Here is a 21,045-nt window from a genome sequence, read left to right as displayed (position 1 = left end):
CAGTTTATTGAGTAGGGTATGGGCAGATATGTGCCTAATGAAAATCATTGGCAGGCATCTGTGTGTAGGATGGTTTAGAGTGAAGAGAGACTTTAGGCAGGGATGCTTGTTAGAGGATCATTGCAATAGTCTAGGCAAGTGATGAGGATCTGAAGTAAATAAGGTGGCAGCCAGTTATGTGAGTAATTGAATACAGGAGGTGTTGTGGAGATAGAAACAGTAAGATTTGATAACTTGATTGGAGGCATGAAATTCACTAATGATAATTATAAATTTAAGCTGGATTTCAGAAATGGCAAGCCACTGGAATTTTTTGAGTACAGAAGTGACATGGTCAGATCTGCACTTGATCATTCTTCAGTCCAGCAAAACTGGCCTCTCTATTCTCATGTCAGTGTCTTTGCTCTGGTCTTCCCCTATGCCTAGAAAATACTTCCTTACTTCCTACCACCTCATAAAATCCCTTTCTTTCATTAAGACAGCTCCAGCACCACCTTCTTCCTGAAGCCTTTCTGCATTCCCCCAGAGACTAGTGTCCTCCCTCCCTAACCTCCTCGTATTTACCCTCTCTTTATTTTGTATTTAGTCTGCACATACTTGTTACCTAAGTTTTTTGGTCATTGTATGCCTAATACCTTGCATAGTGCCTGGCATATGTAGTAAGTACTTAGTAAATGTTGATTGTTGTTCTTAGGTTTGGCCCCACTATTCTAGGTTCCTAACTTTTAAGATCCATGCCATGTGTTAGCTGTCCCTACCAGCCTGGTGTTGTCTGCAGATTTGCATGGCTTCTTTGCATTCCCCGTGCTTGACAAATAGAAGGCCCTTAATAGGATCGTAAATCTGTACCTGGAAGGAACTTCAGAGGTCATCCAATCCCACTCCCTCATTTTGTAGATGATGAAACCCATGGCCAGGGAGATGAGGGGTCTTACCTGAGGTCACACAAGCAGTGTGCATCGGAGGCAGGATTTCAGTCTAGGTCCTCTGATTACAGACTTAGTGTTTTTTCCACCGCACTCTACCACTTGATTGATCACACACCTTTAATTTAATTTAAGTCATGATGGTTTGTTTTTTTTTAAGTTGGCATAGGGCAAAGGACAGATTCCCTACAGACCTTCCTACAAGTTAACATCGACACATAAGTGATTACTTGGAGTCATCATCTTTATTGAAGTAAAAGAAAGTTTTCTTAAATATCTCTTTAAAGGGTGTTTTATTATGAACCACGTCCCTCTAGCCACATTTTTGCTCTTGATGTTTGATATCTCGATCTTATTTCTTTCATCAGTCTGAGGCTCCTGAGGCAAGATCCTTGCTCCCAAAGCCATACATCATTCTCCTGTTTTCTTATAACAGCCTTCTGTGATTATCTTGGTAACACTTCCAAAAGTAGGACGTCCTTAGGCTAGAGAATGGGGATAGTTGCTTCAGAGTTTTTCATGTCTACCCCTAAACACCCAGTCCACTTTATACACCCTCTGTAGGAGCTTGGAGAAAAAATCAGTTCTCCTCTGATTGATTTGCTAAGTCTAATACTATAAGATATCCAGGCGTGAGCACCATTTTGTTGACGGGAGCTAACATTATAGATGTTGATTCACTAAAAAATTAAGTTAGACATGCTTGTCTACATTTGCTTGATGGAAAGAAGCATTTTAAATGGATTGCTTTTCCAATTTATCTCCTTTTGCAGGCACTTTGGATGATGGACTCTAAAGACATTAGCGAATGGCAGCATGAGGAATTCTACCGCTACATCGCCCAAGCTTATGATAAGCCCCGTTATACTCTCCACTACAAGACTGACGCGCCACTTAACATACGGAGTATTTTCTATGTGCCAGAATCAGTGAGATATTCATACTCTGATTTTTGGTCTTGGGGATGTGGTGAGACTATAGAATGGAAAAGAATGCATAGTGCTTTCCTCTACTTAAGGAATAAACTTCCCTTGGTTGCTTTCAACATTGGAGTCCTCTAACTGTGACTAAATGGAATAACAAGGGCAAAAGAAGTTAAAATATTTCCTAGCAGTGGCAGCACCTTAGCTCCCTCATCAGATTATAACATAGATAATTCCATACCCACAAATAGAACTTAGAAGTTATATCTAAAAGAAAAATAAGTTTGTGGGTGGATTATGAATACAGATAAAACTCCCACCTATAGGTCAAAGGCATTTTGAGACTTTTGGAATGATATTTTTCAGGAGAGAGAGAAAAATCCAACCATCCAGGAGCCTAAACCTGTTTTGGGCTAATAGTGTGACTCAAGGGTACCCCTTGTGGGTAGAAGCTGCCATCTATGGGTTATTCTCTCCTCCAGGTGCCACTGTGCAGGAGTCCAATGCTTTTTGTAAGGATGCTGCAGATTTTGAGTTCCTGACAGCAGAACAGATAGATAGTAAAAAGAGAGAGGGCAGGGGTGGGAATGGAACGTAAAAAGATTGAGTGGTTTTCATTCTAAAAGTAGCCATCCCATTGGCTAACCACCATTAAATACTGTAAGATGCCATTGTTTTGTTATGAAGGCTTAGTTTACTTTTAAAAATAAAAATCTCTGAGAGGTTCCTAGCGAATTTTAGTTAACATTTAGCAGGGGATATTTCACTGTCAACTGAATGGGACCCTGTATTGGATGAGGGTGAGCATGGCAGGAAAGGAGAAAAGAGGAAGTGGGAGGAATAAATAACTTCCTTCACAGTTTTGTCCAGGACTGGCCCTGAATACCTACTCTTATTTTATACAATCTCTATTTCCAGTTAAAATCAATCTTTTGATTACTTATTTCCATTGACTTTTTAAAAATTAGATTTTTATTGATATCTTTTATTTTTATATCGTCTTGATTTCCCTCTGCATCCTTCCCCCATCCCCTCCCAGAGCCATTCCTCATAACAAATTGTTGTTTTTGGAAAAAGAAAAAAAAGTCAGCAGAACTGCCTATTATATTGAAAAAATATGACATATTTGATGTTCTACACCTGCCAGACTCCTCACCACCCTACCAGGAAGTGTCTTCTAATGTCATGGCTTTTTTTGTTCTTTATAATTTTGCAAGATTCATCTTTAATTGTTTTGTAGTTCTTTTCCATTTACATTGAAGTAGTCATCCCTCTAGCTTTTAATATTCTTTCTCCCTATTCTACAGAAGCCATCCATGTTTGATGTCAGCCGGGAGCTGGGCTTCAGTGTCACACTCTATAGCCGCAAAGTTCTGATCCAGACCAAAGCTTCTGACATCTTGCCCAAGTGGCTGCGCTTCCTTCGAGGTGTGAGGGCTAGACTTCTTTGCTCCCATCCTCAGAAATGGTGGAACTTGTCCACATGCGTGAATGATGCTTAGTGCCAAAGGTCTATGTTGAAATTACACTCAGAAAATTCCTTTTAAAAAACAATTCAGCTGGTTTTTGTGTCTGAGACCATTTTAAATGTACATTCAATCAGAATAAGTGACTACAGACACTGCCTTCAGAAAGATCTCTACCTTCTCTAGTTTGCCAAATCTCTTTGTTTTTAGCTGTAGGTTTTAATCTCAAAAAACCACAAAAAGTAGTTGGAAGAACAGTCAGAAAAATTGTCTCCCACTATCTTTTCTTCTCTTTCACTTCCCCACCACCCCCAGCTGAGCTCATTTTCAGTATTAGCTGAGAAAATGGAGGGGATGGTATTATTAAAGTGTACTGTTAAATGATACATTTGGCTGACCTACAAAGAGATGGTGTGGACAGCAGTAAGAAAAATTTGGTGGGTGAATGTGAACAGAGATGTTGTGTGTCAGAGACAGACCTCTGAGAGAGCTGACTTTGTTTTTTTTTGTTGTTTTGTTTTGTTTTTAACACAAGGTGTTGTGGACAGTGAGGATATTCCCTTGAATCTCAGCCGGGAGCTTCTTCAGGAAAGTGCCCTCATTCGGTAAGCACATGTGTTAGAGGAGGAAACGTTGTATTTAAAAATGAGGACTCCAAGCCAGTGTTTTTGTCTTGTTATCACGTTCCAAGCTATCAGCTGAGAAAGTAAGCTCCAGAAATACATGAGTTTAGATGTCACATTCTCAAGTTAATCAGAAAATTCAAATACACCAACATCACCTTTCCATCCAGAAACTCTGTGACTATATCAGGGTGGCCTGGTCCTTTGAAGAAAATGTCAAATGAATTCACTCACCCTCAACTGAATCTTTTCATTATCACCTGTAGCAGGGAAGATCTTAGGTCCAAAATGCGAGGGGAGCTGTGAAAGTTTGAGGTGTTGTGGCATATTTGGTTAATGGTGTGGTTTTGTACCAGTATGACTCCTTGTGAAGGTGGTGAGGAGTTAGTGTGGAAAGCTTTTTGTAGATTAACAGTCCTGAGAACTGTTGTGGAGCAGGGCAGAACTTTGTATCTTTTAGTCTCTTTGTTTCCAATAGCGTTGGCTCTCAGTAAAATATAAGGAGAAAAATGGGGAAGACGGACAGTGTGACAGACAGCTAAGGCCTAGGGTGGACAGAACCTTGAGTTTCATGAGCTCATATTTGTTTTCCTTTTATATTTTTTTGTTTTTAATTTTGTTGATCCATATTGTTTTGGGACAACAAACTTTTCCCAGTAAATGCCTAAAAATCAGTTCATTGCTTACAACAGAAAGAAGGGATACTGCTTTTGACTTTGACAGTGTTGCTCACATTAAGCACTGTAGTTGACCGGCAGTTTATTATCTCTGCAAGTTGATTTTATTTATAAAATTGTCACTGCATGTATTGTTCTTTTTTGTTGTACATCACTTCATACAAGTCTTCCCATGTTTTTCTAAATTATTCACATCGATCATTCCTCTAGTACATTAATATTCCATTACATACATGTACCATTGTGTTTTCATCCCCTCCCAATTGCTTAGTGTATATATTTTTAAATTCCAACTTTTTACTGTCACAAATAATGCTGTTAGGGACATTTTGTGCATTGGGATCTTTTCTTGCTGCGATTCCTTGGGCTATTTTCCTTTAGTGGAAGCTTTCGGTCAAAGGGTAGGAGCAGTTTGGCAGCTTTTATTGCAACTTCAGATTGTTTTCCACAGCTGTCAAACCAGTTCAGAGCCTAATCATCAGTGAAGTGTGTTCCTCTGACCATAGCACTGCCAACAATGAGCTTTTCCATTTTTCGGTATCTTTGCTAGTTTGGCAGATGTCAGGTAAATCTTCTCAAGATTGTGTTAATTTGCATTTCTCTGATTATTAATTATTTTTAACATTTCTGGTGACTTCATAATTTAATATTAGAGATTTGGTCATTATTAAATGTTTGCTCTGTGTACAGAACACTGCAGTAGACGTTGGAGATACAGGGATGAGAAATGTTCCACCCTCTGTTCTCAAAAGAGTTGGACGCTTTAGTAGGGAAATGTTTGAAATTAATGTCTTATCACAATTTTTTTAAAAAAATTTCATTCTGCAGAAAACTCAGAGATGTTTTACAACAGAGGCTGATAAAATTTTTCATTGACCAGAGCAAAAAAGACCCTGAGAAGTATGCCAAGTTCTTCGAAGATTATGGATTGTTTATGAGGGAGGGAATTGTAACTATTGCTGAGCAGGAAGTCAAGGTAAGAGCTTCGTGTTTTTAGGCCTCCTTCTGGCTGCCTTAGATCATGAGGCATCATCAGACAGGACAGGTCCGGGGAAGAAATATGAAGCGATCAGTGTTAAGGACGAAGGACTCCAGACTGGATTGCAAGACAGTGATTTTCCTTTTTTCATTTACCCTAGTATTTAAGAATCTGACGTCCCATCCACCTCCTACGTAGTGTCAGTGGAAGAACCCTCCCAGTTTATCAGAAGTGTAGCCCTAATCAAGCTATATTTTTTAGGCATCATTAGTAATGTTACCACCAGACTCCTCTAGAGGAATCATTCAATTAGCAATGAATTTATTATGCACCTACCTACTCTGTGCCAGTCATTGTGTTAGGTGCTAGGGATAGAAAGACAATAATCAAAATGTCTCTGCCGTTAAGGAATTTGTATTCTATTGGGAAAAATATACGCACATAGAAAATACATAAAAAAAAATACAAACTAAATGTAAATGCACATAAGCTATGATGCCTTGCTGAGAATCTGGTCATGTTGAACGTGTTGTAAACTAGAATTTTTATACTTTATCCATTTCCTTGAATGTAGGTCCTTCCCCTTCCTATCTTCCCTGCCTGTCCCTGTCCCCCTACCACCGCCCCGCCCCCCCCCCAAATAAAGAGATCTCTTTTGAAAGGAGGAGAAATGATAGCGATTGAAAAAGGATTTATTTTCTCTAAGAGCACTTGTTTTTAAAACGTCCTTTCAGCTCAGATAAAGATGTTTCATTTATTTTTATTATCAATGCTCCTTGTCTCCATGATTCTTGTTCTTTTTTTGTTTTGTTTTGTTTTTACTAAGACTTGGGTTTTGAACTAGACAGATTTTGGAGGGAGACTGTAACCAGAGCTCATACTGACATAATACATATGGCCCTCTCTCTCATACCTCTAACTGTTCTCTCTGTGGATTTGCTGGCTCCAGTCACCTGAGATCCTCTGATTAACTTGCCAGGCAGGGACCTGAAATCCTAGTTTTTTACACCCCACTCTCTCCCTGTGTTCACAGACATTGTCTTCAGCCTCTTTTCTCCTTTTTGTTTCGTTGGTTGGTTGCTTTTTTTTTTATGCATGATATCCTTTGTTTTTATATCACCCTTATTTGCCAGTGTATCCCTTCCCCCTCTTCCCTGTGGAGAGCCATTACTTCTAATACAGAACAGAATTGAGAAGTCTGACATCCTATGCAGTGTTCCATAATTCCAGTCCTCCCCCTCTGCGGGTGAGGAGCATGGAGAGCTAGCTCCTTGTGGCCAGGCTTGAGCACTGTGATTTCACAGGATTGGTCTGTGTTGCTTATTGCATCTACATTGTTGGAGTCATTATGTATATTTTTTCTTGGTTCTGCTTCATTCTGTAAGGCTTTCCGTATTTCTCTGTATTCCTCATAGTTGTCATTTCTTAATGCACAGTGAATAGTTATGTTATATTCATGTATCAGAATTTGTTTATCTTTTCCTCAATGGGCATCTACTTTGCTTCCAGTTCTTTGCTATTACAAGAAGTACTGCTATCACTATGTTGGTGTGTCCCTTTACTCTAAATTCCAGTTATCCTGACTTTCTTTGAGAGGGATAGACAGGTTTATGTGTTCCGTAATTATGTATTTGAGCTGGTTTCCCCTGATGACTGTGGGATTTCCTAATAATAACTGGGTGAATTTTGAGATGCCTGTTTCTGTACAATCTCACTAATTTGGGTCTATAAAAAGGTTAATTTCTAGAGAATAAGAATCCACTAGAAGAGGGCTTTGGGGACCATAACTGAGTCATAGTAGTAGAAAATCTCTGGAAGCAGCCACATTTCTTACCTGCAAGGATACCCAAATAAGTTTAATATCTTATAACTATTATAAGACTTGACCAGCCAGCCCATTTCATTCTGGAATTACAACAGGCCAAGAGAAGTCTCTTACCCCTCTAGTTCCTAGGCTTATCTTGATAAGCTGATTGCCTACTTCTTTTGTTTTTTGTTTTTGTTTTTTACTGTATCATACCATATTTCTTGAAGATGTTTGGTCAGAGATTTCAGGCTACTTGAGGGGTCCCGTCCCCGTCCCCGCCCCGACCACCAAATTGCCTGCCAGCATGTCTTCTCAACTAGGAATTGACCTAAAGTCAGAATAGTCCTTACTTTAAGGTATATATTGGTTCTAGGGTCCTGCAGCACCCATGACCCAAGGAGGTCATGGAAGCATCCTAGCAACTAGCTGCCCTGTCATCATCTTATTTCCATTAATAACAAACCTAAGACCTAACACAGAAGATTACATAGCTGAAACTACCCTCTCTGTTATATTCCCAAGTTTCATTAGATATCTATCTCATAATCTTTGAGCTAGAAGAAACTCTAGCAGTCATTTGGTTTAATTACTCAATTTTATATGAGGAAAAAGACCGTGTGTTTAAGTATTTGTCCAGAATTTTGTGGTAGAAGCTAATGTAAAACTCAGATTTCCTACTTACCAGGAAGTACTTTTTACACTATGGAAAAATATTTAAGCCTTGAGATGGGGGTGGGAGGTTGAGGGCTATTATAGAGACATGCTGTATGGGAATGGAGCAAATATCCTCTTTAACTAATAGCTTGTGTGGGTCATTCCCTAGTCCTCTGAGAAATCTAACCCCGTTCATCTTGGAGCTAATCACTGAAATATGCCCTTATCTCCATTGCCAGGAGGATATTGCAAAGCTCTTGCGTTATGAATCATCAGCTCTGCCTCCTGGCCAGTTGACCAGCCTTGTGGAATATGCCAGTCGAATGCAGGCTGGTACCAGGAACATCTACTACCTATGTGCCCCCAACCGTCACCTGGCTGAAAACTCACCATACTATGAGGCCATGAAGCAGAAGAATATGGAGGTCGGTGAACTGTCAGAGTCATGTGGGCTCAACTGAATAGCAACTAAGAGAAGCCTGCAATTAATCTCAGTACAAATATAATTAAAGTTGACAGGATAGGATCTAGAATGTGCAGCAACGTCACTCACTCCTCACTTGTAACAGCCACTGTCACTTGTAAGATTGGAGCTGTAAGTTACTTTAAAGGCAGTTGAGTCCAACTCCCTCATTTTACACATGAGGAAAATGAGGCACAAAAATGATTAAGTGACTGACCCAGAGCCTTAAGGCTAATAGGTGTCTGAGGTGGGATTTGAACCCAAGGTCTTTTTGATTCCAAGTCCAATACTTTTCCACCGTATCCCACTGCCTGTAATAATTCATCATCTTTATCTTCTCCATTGCTTTTGGTCACCTCTGAGCTGCCTCAGTTTTCTGGTTACCTGTGCTCCTCTTCTGGTACCTTCTTCCAGGTATCCTGTGTATAGAGTTACATGAAATTAAGGTTTTTAAAAACGTATATGTTCTGGAAGTGTATATAGGAATGTATGTAGAAATGGAGTCGTCTCTATAGTATAAATTACATATTTAATGTATATATTCCAGGAGAGATATTTCATACTCTGTAGTCTCCAAGTTAATTATAGTTTTGCTGCTACTGTATTTGGATGTTGACAGATAAATGAATGATTTACATAGAAGAGGACTGAATAAGGACTTGAACGACGACTTGATTTGGCTAATATCTTTGCTCAGTTAGTCGTCATAAAAAGGAAACTATAATGAAATATTTTAATAGAATTCATGTAGGCTTTAAGAACTAAAAGGTACAACGGGTCACCTGGTCCATTTCCTAACTACATCTCTAGTGATAGGGATTTTGCATCTAGTACCAGAGTCCCAGTTTTATTCCTAATATCTTAGCAGAGCCAGATGCTTTCCATGCTATCAGCCATTTCTAAAAATAATTCCAGACAATCTGCAGCTTCCTTCCAGCATTTATTGGCTGCCCTGACTAGGAAATTGGATGGGATAGAGGAAGCATTTTTTATCCACTATACTCTTTGCTGTTCTCCCGCCGTGAGCAGCTTCTAGCACCCTTGGGCCTATGTAAACGCCGCCCGGCTCTTCACAGGTGCTCTACTGCTACGAACAGTTTGATGAGTTGACCTTGCTGCATCTCCGAGAATTTGACAAGAAGAAGCTGATTTCTGTGGAGACTGACATCGTCGTTGATCACTACAAAGAGGAGAAGTTTGAGGGAGGTTCTCAAGGTGGGTGTCTTACATGTTTACAGGTCCCCGTTCTCCCGCTGGTAGGTGGTAACAGCATCACAGTACATCCTGCCGTGGCAACCTGTGTTTCCTAATTACTGAAGGGAGGGTAAGTATTACAACAAACCATAATTGAGATAAAGAAGGCATCAAACTGGCTACAGTGTGCGGTCTTTTACTTAGGCCTCTTTAGTGTCTTACATATTAGTGAATTCAGCATATTTTTAAAAAAACTATTTGCATAATGTTCACAGTGGTTATTAAGATAGATTAATGGCAAATGATTAATCATCAGGAACCTGGAGATTTTTCAGATAGCCAAGACTTGGCTCCTTGAAGCTGATCTTGCTTCCTAGTCTATTTATTTTAAAATAGTAATACTTTTGATATTCCAAATAAGATGGCATGGACCCATTTCAAGATCCCAGGTGACAAGAAAATAGCTTTTCTATTTGTCTCTGAGTTTTAAACAAAAAAGTCTTACTTAGCCAGTGATTTTTTCTTTTGTGGTCACAGAGCCAGTTCAAATCTCAGGCCCATTGGTGTTTTACAGTGAAATTTGTCTTTTTGATTTCCTTTGGAGGCAGTACGTGGATATAGCACACAGGCATTGGTAGGAAGTGTCATTTAAAGAGAAAGTTTAGTTTCTAGTTGTCTTTCTGTTCTAGCTACTGAACGTCTTTCAGAGAAGGAGGCCGAGGATCTAACAGCCTGGATAAGAAATGCACTGGGTACTCGAGTCACCAATGTCAAGGTAAGGCTGCCCTTGGTGTTTGAGGCTGAAGGTACAAAAGCAGAATGTGACGAATAGTCCTTAGACATAGACTGAGTGAATGTGTGTGTCTGTGTGTTCGTGGTGCTGTGCCCTGCCACCATTCAGGAAAAGTTAAATAAGCTTCCCTCTCAGTTCGTATACTAAAACAGATAACCTTAACGTAGCCAAACGCACTGAATACACAGGGAGACAATGATGTACAAATTGCAGCAAATAGCCGACTGTTCACAGAATATTTAATTTTGTCTCATATTGTGTCTCAAGTTATGTATGATTGTCTTCACAGGAAAGGGAGTGAATAAGCTTGGATCAACACCTTTACTTCCTATTTAGTGGAAAAAAGCTTTGTAGAGAAGGTGGAAATCTAAGCAGAACAGTAAAGTAGGTGGGTTAGAATTCTTGGTGGAGGGGGGCGGAGCCAAGATGGCAGCTGGTAAGCAGGAACTAGAGTGAGCTCCATACCTGAGTCCCTCCAAAAACCTATAAAAAATGGCTCTGAACCAATTCTAGAATGGCAGAACCCACAGAACAGAGGGAAGCAGGGCTCCAGCCCAGGACAGCCTGGATGGTCTCTGGGTGAGGTCTATTCCACACGGAGCTGGGAGCTGGGAACGGAGTGGAGCAGAGCCCAGCCTGAGCGGCGGGGACCATCCAGACCAGAAGCTGGGTGGAGGGGGCCCTAGCGCCCTGAATATGTGAGCTGTGGCAGTTACCAGACCCCTCGACCCACAAACACCAAAGACTGCGGAGAAGGTCAGTGGGAAAAGCTGCAGGAGTGGAAGGAGTTCGTGGTTCGGCTTCCAGCCCCGGGGGCAGCGGAGGTGGGGCAGCTACAGCTGTTGTTACTTCTGGCTCCAGGCCCACCTGGTGGGAGGAATTAAGTGGCGGATCAGAGCAGGAGTGCAACAGCCTGCTGAAGGTCTAAGCCCAGTCTGGACTGGGGGTTCTTGGGGAAGGAGGAGTGCAGGTCTGACAGAGCTGGCACCTCCCCCCCAAACGTGGAACATAGAACTCTTTAGTCTACAAGCAGTCATACCCCACTGAAAAACTCAAGGGTCAAGTTAGTTGGTTGGGAATATGGCCAGGCAGCGAAAACGTGCCCAGATTCAGTCTCAGACTTTGGATTCTTTCTTTGGTGACAAAGAAGACCAAAACATACAGCCTAAAGAAGACAACAAAGTCATAGAGCCTACAACAAAAGCCTCCAAGAAAAACATGAACTGGCCCCAGGCCATAGAAGAACTCAAAAAGGATTTGGAAAAGCAAGTTAGAGAAGTAGAGGAAAAATTGGGAAGAGAAATGAGAAGGATGCGAGAAAACCATGAAAAACAAGTCAATGACTTGCTAAAGGAGACCCAAAAAAATACTGAAAAATACACTGAAGAAAACAACACCTTAAAAAACAGACTAACTCAAATGGCAAAAGAGCTCCAAAAAGCCAATGAGGAGAAGAATGCCTTGAAAGGCAGAATTAGCCAAATGGAAAAGGAGGTCCAAAAGACCACTGAAGAAAATGCTACCTTAAAAATTAGATTGGAGCAAGTGGAAGCTAGTGACTTGATGAGAAATCAGGATAGTATAAAACAGAACCAAAGGAATGAAAAAATGGAAGACAATGTGAAATATCTCCTTGGAAAAACCAGTGACCTGGAAAATAGATCCAGGAGAGATAATTTAAAAATTATTGGACTTCCTGAAAGCCATGATCAAAAAAAGAGCCTAGATATCATCTTTCAAGAAATTATCAAGGAAAACTGCCCTGATATTCTAGAGCCACAGGGCAAAATAGAAATTGAAAGAATCCATCGATCGCCTCCTCAAATAGATCCCAAAAAGAAATCTCCTAGGAATATTGTTGCCAAATTCCAGAGCTCCCAGATCAAGGAGAAAATACTGCAAGCAGCCAGAAAGAAACAATTTGAGTATTGTGGAAACCCAATCAGAATAATCCAAGATCTGGCAGCTTCTACATTAAGAGATCGAAGGGCTTGGAATGCGATATTCCAGAGGTCAATGGAGCTAGGATTAAAACCTAGAATCACCTATCCAGCAAAACTGAGTATCATGTTCCAAGGCAAAATATGGATTTTCAATAAAATAGAGGACTTTCAAGCTTTCTCAGTGAAAAGACCAGAACTGAATAGAAAATTTGACTTTCAAACACAAGAATCAAGAGAAGCATGAAAAGGTAATCAAGAAATGGAAATTGCAAGGGACTTACTAAAGTTGAACTGTTTTGTTTACATTCCTACATGGAAAGATGATGTGTATGATTCATGAGACCTCAGTATTAGGGTAGTTGAAGGGAATATGCATATATATATATATGTTTATGTATATATATAAGTGAATGTGTATGTATGTATATATGTGAATATGTGTGTATGTGTATGTATGTGTGTGTATATATATGTTTATGTGTATGTATATACATATATATGCATATATATATATGTAAAAGAGAGAGCAGACACAGGGTGAGTTGAAGATGAAGGGAAGATATCTAAAAGAAATAAAATGAAATTAAGGGATGAGAGAGCAACATACTGAGAGAGGGAGATAGGGAGAGATAGAATGGGGTGGATTATCTCGCATAAAGGTGGCAAGAGGAAGCAGTTCTGTGGGAGGAGGGGGAGAGGGCAGGTGAGGGGGGAATGAGTGAACCTTGCTCTCATCAGATTTGGCCTGAGGGGGAATACCATAAGTTGGGCATCTTACCCCACAGGAAAGAAGAGGGAGGAAGATAAAAAAAAATAAAAGGGGGGGGGATGATGGAGGGGAGGGCAGATAGGGGTGGAGGTAATCAAAACAAACACTTTGGAAAGGGGACAGGGTCAAGGGAGAAAATTCAATAAAGCGGGATGGGGTGAAAAAGAGCAAAATGTAGTTAGCCTTTCACAACGTGAGTATTGTGGAAGGGTTATACATAATGATACACGTGTGGCCTAGGTTGAATTGCTCGACTTCTTAGGGAGGATGGGTGGGAAGGGAAGAGGGGAGAGAATTTAGAACTCAAAGTTTTAAAATCAGATGTTCAAAAAAAAAAGTTTTTGGCATGCAACTAAAAAATAAGCTACACAGGCAATGGGGCGTAGAAATTTATCTTGCCCTACAAGAAAGGAAGGGAAAAGGGGATGAGAGGGGAGGGGGGTGATAGAGGGGAGGGCTGACTGGGGAACAGGGCAACCAGAATACAAGCCATCTTGGAGTGGGGGGAAGGGTAGAAATGGGGAGAAAATTTGTAATTCAAACTGTTGTGAAAATCAATGCTGAAAACCAAATATGTTAAATAAATAAATTTAAATTAAATTAAAAAATTTTTTGCCTTCTCAAGGAGGGAAGAGAGGGAGGGAATATGGAACACAAATTTTAAAAAATGAATGTTAAAAATTTTTGTTTATATGTAATTGAGAAAAATAAAATAATTAAATTTAGAAATAAAAAAAAAAAGAATTCTTGGTGGACCATGAGAAATGATGAAAAAGGAATCTTGTTAGCCTATGATATTTGAGTTCCAGCTCTTCACAGAATACTAAATGAGGAATCCTTCATGAACTATTGTGGGAAGAGAGAGGAGAATTAAGCTATAAACCCTATTCTTCAGAAGCTTAAAGCCCCTTGAGAGTCTATCTGGAAATACAGACCTTAATAAACACAAGAGTCTAAGGACATTTACCAAGGAATGTAAATAAAAATTAATGTAGACTGGGACCGAACAAAGGCATTATTAAGTGTTGGAAGGTAGAATCCAAAGGAATTCTGTATTGAACCAGGTTTCGGAGAATGATCGATCAGTGAGTGAGGGGGCATTCTTGGCAGAGGCGACAGCAGAAACTAAGGCGTGCAGATGAAATCATCAGTCTTGTAGGAAAAGATAATTAAATGAACGTCTCGAGTAAATTAAGGACAAGTCAGAGTTTGATGAAGAGCCTTGAATGCCAGACTGATTTTGGATCTGTGATGGGGGCCGTAACAGTACGTGATGCATTCTTGAACAAGGAATGAATATGATGAAAATGGGGCTTAATTATTTTAGCAGTCATGTAAGATTATTCTGGCAGATGTGTTTAGCATGAGATGATGAGAAAGAAGAATTTAAGGCAAAGGAAACAAATAAAAGACTGATGCAACCACCAATGCAGGGTAATAGCAGCCCATTGAGACTGGGAGAGAAGCTGCAGAAAAGGAGAAAATATTGCAGTCAGGAGACCTTGGAGCTGGACTACTTGTGTTGAAGGGAGGGAAGATAAGAGTAACTTTGGACTTGGGGAAATCCGAGGAATGGCCGAACGATGGACAATGAAGTGGAGAATAAATCCCAGTCAGAATTTTGTAGCAATATCTCCCTCCTAGCACACATGGAACTCTGTAAACATGTACCTCTTAACGTAACTGCTCAGGTTCCCAAGTGTTGTCCGTACAATTGGTGAAAAGTTGAGAGGGAAACCTTAATTAGAAAAGTAGCTAATTAAGGTTTGTAAAAATATATTTCCTCAGAAGAACGGTTAATGGTTAATTATGTCTTGTTGTCTAAGAAGAATTTGAACATTGACCTTATCAAAATTCTGGCATTCCTTTCTGTGCCTTCTCTTCACAATTGGTCTTTAGGTGACTCTTCGCCTGGATACCCACCCTGCCATGATCACTGTGCTAGAGATGGGGGCTGCCAGGCATTTCCTGCGCATGCAGCAGTTGGCCAAAACCACTGAGGAGCGTGCCCAGATTCTACAGCCTACCCTTGAAATCAATACCAGGTACAGCTGACTATGCCTAGGGATTCAGTCAGAGTCATTTTCCCTGTAATAAATGAATGAGTCAACTATCAGGCTAACTCTTAGTTAATAATGTGTCTTCCTTTGCACCATGATGAAGCAAGAGAGGTTGTCATGTTTGTTAAGATTGAGGCGGAGGAGAGATGAAGCAGGGTCTGGGGTAGTCAGGGTCTGAGGTCATTGGGGAGTGTAGATCCAGGAGAGAGGCCTAGGCCAGGTATACCACAGCAGCAGTGCTGGCATTAGTCTGGAGTTTGACCCCACTGCCTCTTCCTAGTGGCTAGCTTGCAGAATTTTAAACTTGACTTTTGTAATCCATAGGGCGTAATGAATACTAACTGGGATGTGTGTAGCTAGCATTACTCAGAGCCCTGGGACAGAGTTTGAGAAGTAGTATAGAAAATTCATACAAAAGTGTAATTCTCTGAATAATCAGGGAGTTGGAAATGGAATGTATGTTATAATAGAAATTGTTGTTTATAATCAAGAAGAAGCCAGTGATCAGATAAAATATTGTGTTCTTGCTCCTCATGGCCACAGCAGAAAAGCGTCGTCTGTAAGAGCGCAAAGCAGGGCGACTTGCCCTGAGTCCATATAAATCAGAAGAAGTAGAAACTGGTCACTATACAAAGGACCTGTAGAAAACCCTGAGGAACTGAGAACTGTTATCAATGAAGTATTTTCCTCATAATTTATTTTATTTCTCTGTTGTTGCTAATTTTAAATATTTTTTCATATTTGCTAAGTGGAATCTCAAATTGTGCATAATAACTCAATAAGGAGAAATCACTGAATGAATATATTTATACCAGCTTTCTCTTGAAGTGTTGTCTTTGGACAGTGTCTTGTTTCTGGGCATAAGCAGGGATTAGGACAGAAACAACAAGACCGTTACAGGTCGCAGATACGAACATCTCTAGAGTCTGTACAAAGCTCGCCATAGTAAGAAACCAGTTTTCTCAAAAGGTTTTTGAGGCACAAAAAGGTTCAGGCTTGTTTTTTCCCTTCATAAAGGGATTTGTTCTATAAAACTTGGACTCAGTCAAAAGGCAACAGCCCAGTGCCTAGAAGGTGACATGTGGCTTCTCTCCCCCTGGATTAGGATAAAAGGTAGACAGTACTACTGCATTGTGAGACACTGGAGTTCTGTAACCAGTTAAATCTTTCTCTTTGAACACAGGAATTGATTTTAGGTACAGTCTTGCGTAATGACAAGGTGACAACTTGATGACATTCCTCCAAAAGCCCCCTTTAAAAAGTGTGCTTAGCAAGGCTGAGTAAACTGTAGATGATAATTTTGATAATAAAATAATTTTGAATGCTGCACTACAGTTAGATAAATAGGTTCGTTGAACGAAGATAATAATTCAGTAGTTACGGCATTGTATGTTCTTGCCCCATTTACCCCACTTTTATCTATTCAGTCTCTTCTGTCCCGTCCTGGGTTTCACTTCCAACAGCTCTGTGACACCTGGGAGGTCACATTTGCTTCCTTGCACTCAGAGCTCTGGCTCATGTTTCTTGTCGCCTAAGCTTTGACCGTCTTGATTCAAGGCCTGGAGTTTTGCTTCTGGTTCCTTTTCTTGAATTTTGTGTCTCATGAACTTCTGCTTGTCCCAGTTCCTATTCTTCTTTCATTATAGCTACTGTCTGTGGTGTCTAACTGTGGGTATACATCAGCGGTTTCACCCCTCCCATCCTTTAAAAGCCATTTTGATTAGGTTTTCATATCTGGCCTTACAAGTGTACATGAGTCCTCATATATGTGGTGTATAATGTGAATGGTGCTGAACAAGGCCTTTCTGTCCCCAAAATTACTTTTTCACTGGCTGTCACAGTGCCTGAAATCCCACTACTAGGGATTCAAAATACATCTGGGTTTTGAAGACTTTTCAGTCTTTAGGAGTTTTCCACTGACATGAGAAAAACCCCAGAAAAGGTAACATCTCAAACCCTTGTCAATTTAACTTTAAACTTTAGTGGGGATTATTTGGCAGCTACCTGACTGAGCTCATCGTCCTGGGGACAGTTGGGAGAGGTGTGGTTTTACTGGGTACCAGGAACAGTAAGAAAGGACCAAAGACTTGCTTTTAGGTTCATTTTGCATATTTATCCTTCCCTCTCTGGAGCATCTCTGCCCATCACGAAGTTTGTGGGAAAAGAAAGTAATGGTGAAACACAAAGTAGTTCACCAAGAACTTCTGAAAATTATTGGAAGACTGATAATCACCTTGATTGGCTTGATAGAGGTGTATTCTGCTTTAAATTATATATGAAATCTGTATTTTCAGAGCTTTACAAAAATATTGGTTTTATAAGGGAATTATGGTAGGATTATTTTAAATAGTGAGCGCCTTTAATACAATTTTTAGAATTCTTTCTGTATGTCATTGTTTAAAATAAGGCGCACCAGTATCAGGGCAATATGCTCTAGGTGTCTAGCTGCTCTTGGAAACCTTCTTATCACGTTGGTCTACGTTGCAGGCATCCTCTGATCAGGAAGCTGAATCAGTTGAGGGAGAGTCACGCCGATCTGGCCCAGCTGCTGATTGATCAGGTGAGTATGAGAATGTCTTTCTGGGGAAGAATTTTCTTCAGTGCCTATGGCTTCTGCCGTCAACAAAGAAACTCCATTTTACTCTTCTTTTCATGATGGTTCTGGAGCTTTTCCAGCTTATTGTAGAAAATACAGATACCTAAAAGGAAAGCTGATTATGTTCAAGGAGCTATGGCTGCTACTGAGACATTATTTTCCCTTTAAATCCCATTTTGAGAAAGAGGATCCACTCATATCCTTCATCAGTCAAGAGGAAAGTCTTTCTTGATTTTTTAATTTATAATGAGTGCCATGCATTAGAATAGAAATGAGAGGCACGCCTTTGTTGCTGTGCTGGTTCAGAAAAGCCTAACCCACTTTTGCTGACATCTGAACCAGAGCCCTGGACTCTCTAAAGGCTAGAGATTCCAAGCTCAACGTGGCTTTTTTATCTCTTTTTTTCTGCTACACATTGATGTATATTTCTTCTTTTTCCCTTTGCTTTGCAGATATATGAGAATGCTATGATAGCAGCAGGACTGAATGATGACCCTAGACCAATGGTGGGCCGTTTGAATGAACTTCTCACCAAAGCTCTTGAAAAACACTGACTGCAGCTATATTCAAAGGACAGAAATCTGGCAAATTCCAATAGTCTTTTAAGGGATTGAATTCATTTTGAATTTATGAGGCATCAGAGGATGTGCTCTTACTGTAGAGGGGATGAAGAATGGAAACATGTACAATTCATAGTCCCTCTGATCTTCTGTAGTAAAAAGTAACAAGAAATCTTCCTATTACACAAACGCAGACTTGAACTGTGAAGGACTGGCTTAAACAAAGGGAAATATCAGAAATATAAACCTCTTTTGTCTTAGCCAAGGAAATTAAAGTGTTTTTTAAAACCTCTGTTCTTGTTCTTCTAGTAGGATGAGAGACTGCGATGGTATTCTTTTGCTTTGCCCTAAATTAACTGATACGTGTATATGCTAATACTCATTTGGTAGTTACCCTTATAAGTAGATACAGATACCGGCGGCTAGGTGGTGTGGTGGGCAGAGAATAGCCTGGAGTCAGGAAGACTCATCTTCCTAAGTTCAGATCTGGCCTCAGCCATTTAACTAGCCGTGTGACCCTGGGCAAGTCTTTCGACCCTGTTTGCCTCAGGCGCCTCATCAATAAAATGACCTAGAGAAGGAAATGGCGACCTGCCCAGCGTCTCTGCCAAGAAAACCCCGAATGGGACCTGACTGAAGTGGCTGAATAGCCATCATAGGTTGCAGGTGCACAAGGATATTGTAACAAGAGTAATGTCTTTATGCTAAAGCGATATTTGTGATCTGCCAGCAGTAGAAAATAGCTCTTAGCTATAGTGTGCTAAAGTATCTGGTACCAATATGATGAGCCCCTAGAAATGGCAGGTGGGGGCGGGGCACCAGGCTGCTTACCCATGAGTGGCCACTGTACTTCCAGTCAACCCAGTGTTCCTCCTTGTTCCCTCCCTCACCTCTCCAAAAAAAAAAAAAATGGCTTGAGTTTCCCTGGAAGTGGGAATGGAATTTACGTTGGGGCATTCCTAAACTCTCATCTAGACCCCTTTCTAACTTGTAGCGTATTTGCAAGCTGCCTTTCAGGGATTGAGTGTATGTACAGTGTATAGTCATAGAGTCCAATAAAGCCAGCTGCCTATATATTAATAAATTTGTGATGTGTATACACACACACACACACACACACACACACACACACACACACACGTATGTGCATGTTTATGTATGTACACATATTTGTGTGTGCATACACATATACAAACACAAGTATGACTGGTTATATATTTTTGCTAATCTGAACATCTACTTTTTTTAAAACTAAATTACTCCCGTACATGAAGTCTCTCTGAGTTTGTGCGACCTCCTCTGTCTCGACCTCTGGGACACAAAAAGCCAACACCGTTACAGGCTGCAGATATGAACATCTCTAGAGTCTACACAAAGCTCGCCACAGTAAGAAACCGGTTTTATTGGAAAGTTTTTGAGGGCATGAAAAGGTTTAGTCTTGTTGCTTCTTCCTTGGTATAATTCTTCCATTAACTTCTCTGTTAGGTGGAATCAGGCTTTGTCCAGGGCACAACCAGAGCTATAACTAGGAATCCTTTGCCTGGAGCAAGTTCATTTGAATTGAGAGGCAGCTCATACCCCAAGAGTCTGGCCTGCAACCCCACGTGGGTTGGGAGGGAGAAAGCGGATGCTGATGGGGTAGGCCTGTGGTCAGTTGTATCTCAGTGGTGCCGTGCCTGCCATGTGAAGACACTAAGGCAAAGCAGTGAGGGTTTTGGGGAGAAAATACGTGCAGTCACAAGACAATCTCTCCTCCCACCCCTACCCCCCTAGCCCTCCAGGGCAAAACCCTAGGGATTCTGTGCTGGTTAAAGCTGTAATCACAAATGAGCTTCATCTAAACAAGGTAAAAAGAAAGGAGAAGAGAGACTAGAAAACTCCCTTGTTGAAAGCTGTAAAAAATCAGAAATCAAAGAACTGTGTCTGCTCTAAAAGCTTTATTAGATGATTCTATAATGCTTATAATTACGTTGCATTGAGACATATACAAGTGCATGTGAATTGACAGATAATCAAAATGTAATGCAAATCAGGACCATGACAGTCATTTATGGAGATGAGGAGAGCAGAGACATTGTGGTGAATACTTGGAACATAGTAGTAGAATCTACTGTGTACCTGAAGTCTAAACCATTTTAATATGTGCTAAAGAATAGTAAATAATAAATGAACAGAAAAGCATTTATTAGGCATTTACTATATGTCAAGCACTGTGCCAAGTACTAATAAGCAAAGACAGGCCCTGCCATAGAATACAAGGCTTGTGTTCTAACGGGGGAAGACGACAGATACAGAGGAGTAGTGGCCAGGATCAGGCTCTTTAATGTTGATGGGTGAGTAGGGCCATAGGATATAGATCATTATTCCTTCTAGGAACAACGACTGTTGACTTTGATCAAAGGCTTTCCCAGATTCCATTTAAGGTCTTTTTAATTACCTGTGTTTTAATTCTTTAACAATTCAGAAAAGGATGTTTTCAGGACCCTGACTCTAGGATATCAGTTTTAAAACCTAATCAACTTAATTGTCTCTTTCAGGCCCACGAAGGTGGTAGCTATTGTTTTGTTTTGTTTTGTTTTACTAAATCAGAATGAATACTATCCAGTTTGTCC

The 21,045-nt window shown here is 40.4% G+C and overlaps 1 protein-coding gene across 1 annotated transcript in view; it reads left to right on the top strand.

Moving 5' to 3' along the window:
* Positions 1 to 18,725, top strand: part of TRAP1 (TNF receptor associated protein 1) — a 97,511-nt gene extending 78,786 nt beyond the window's left edge. Inside the window, exons 9-18 of the mRNA XM_036738717.1 lie at positions 1,700 to 1,855; positions 3,157 to 3,277; positions 3,851 to 3,920; positions 5,444 to 5,591; positions 8,295 to 8,480; positions 9,595 to 9,733; positions 10,402 to 10,487; positions 15,117 to 15,262; positions 17,765 to 17,837; positions 18,326 to 18,725. Coding sequence (XP_036594612.1) covers positions 1,700 to 1,855; positions 3,157 to 3,277; positions 3,851 to 3,920; positions 5,444 to 5,591; positions 8,295 to 8,480; positions 9,595 to 9,733; positions 10,402 to 10,487; positions 15,117 to 15,262; positions 17,765 to 17,837; positions 18,326 to 18,427 — 1,227 coding nt within the window. The 3' untranslated portion in view covers positions 18,428 to 18,725. The remainder of the gene's footprint in view (positions 1 to 1,699; positions 1,856 to 3,156; positions 3,278 to 3,850; positions 3,921 to 5,443; positions 5,592 to 8,294; positions 8,481 to 9,594; positions 9,734 to 10,401; positions 10,488 to 15,116; positions 15,263 to 17,764; positions 17,838 to 18,325) is intronic.
* The last annotated feature ends 2,320 nt before the right edge of the window (positions 18,726 to 21,045 follow it).

Source organism: Trichosurus vulpecula, chromosome 9 (assembly GCF_011100635.1).
Source record: "Trichosurus vulpecula isolate mTriVul1 chromosome 9, mTriVul1.pri, whole genome shotgun sequence".
In the NCBI taxonomy this organism is placed as follows: domain Eukaryota; kingdom Metazoa; phylum Chordata; class Mammalia; order Diprotodontia; family Phalangeridae; genus Trichosurus; species Trichosurus vulpecula.
The sequence above is the reverse complement of the archived record's forward strand: the minus strand, read 5'-3'. Positions and strand labels throughout refer to the sequence as shown.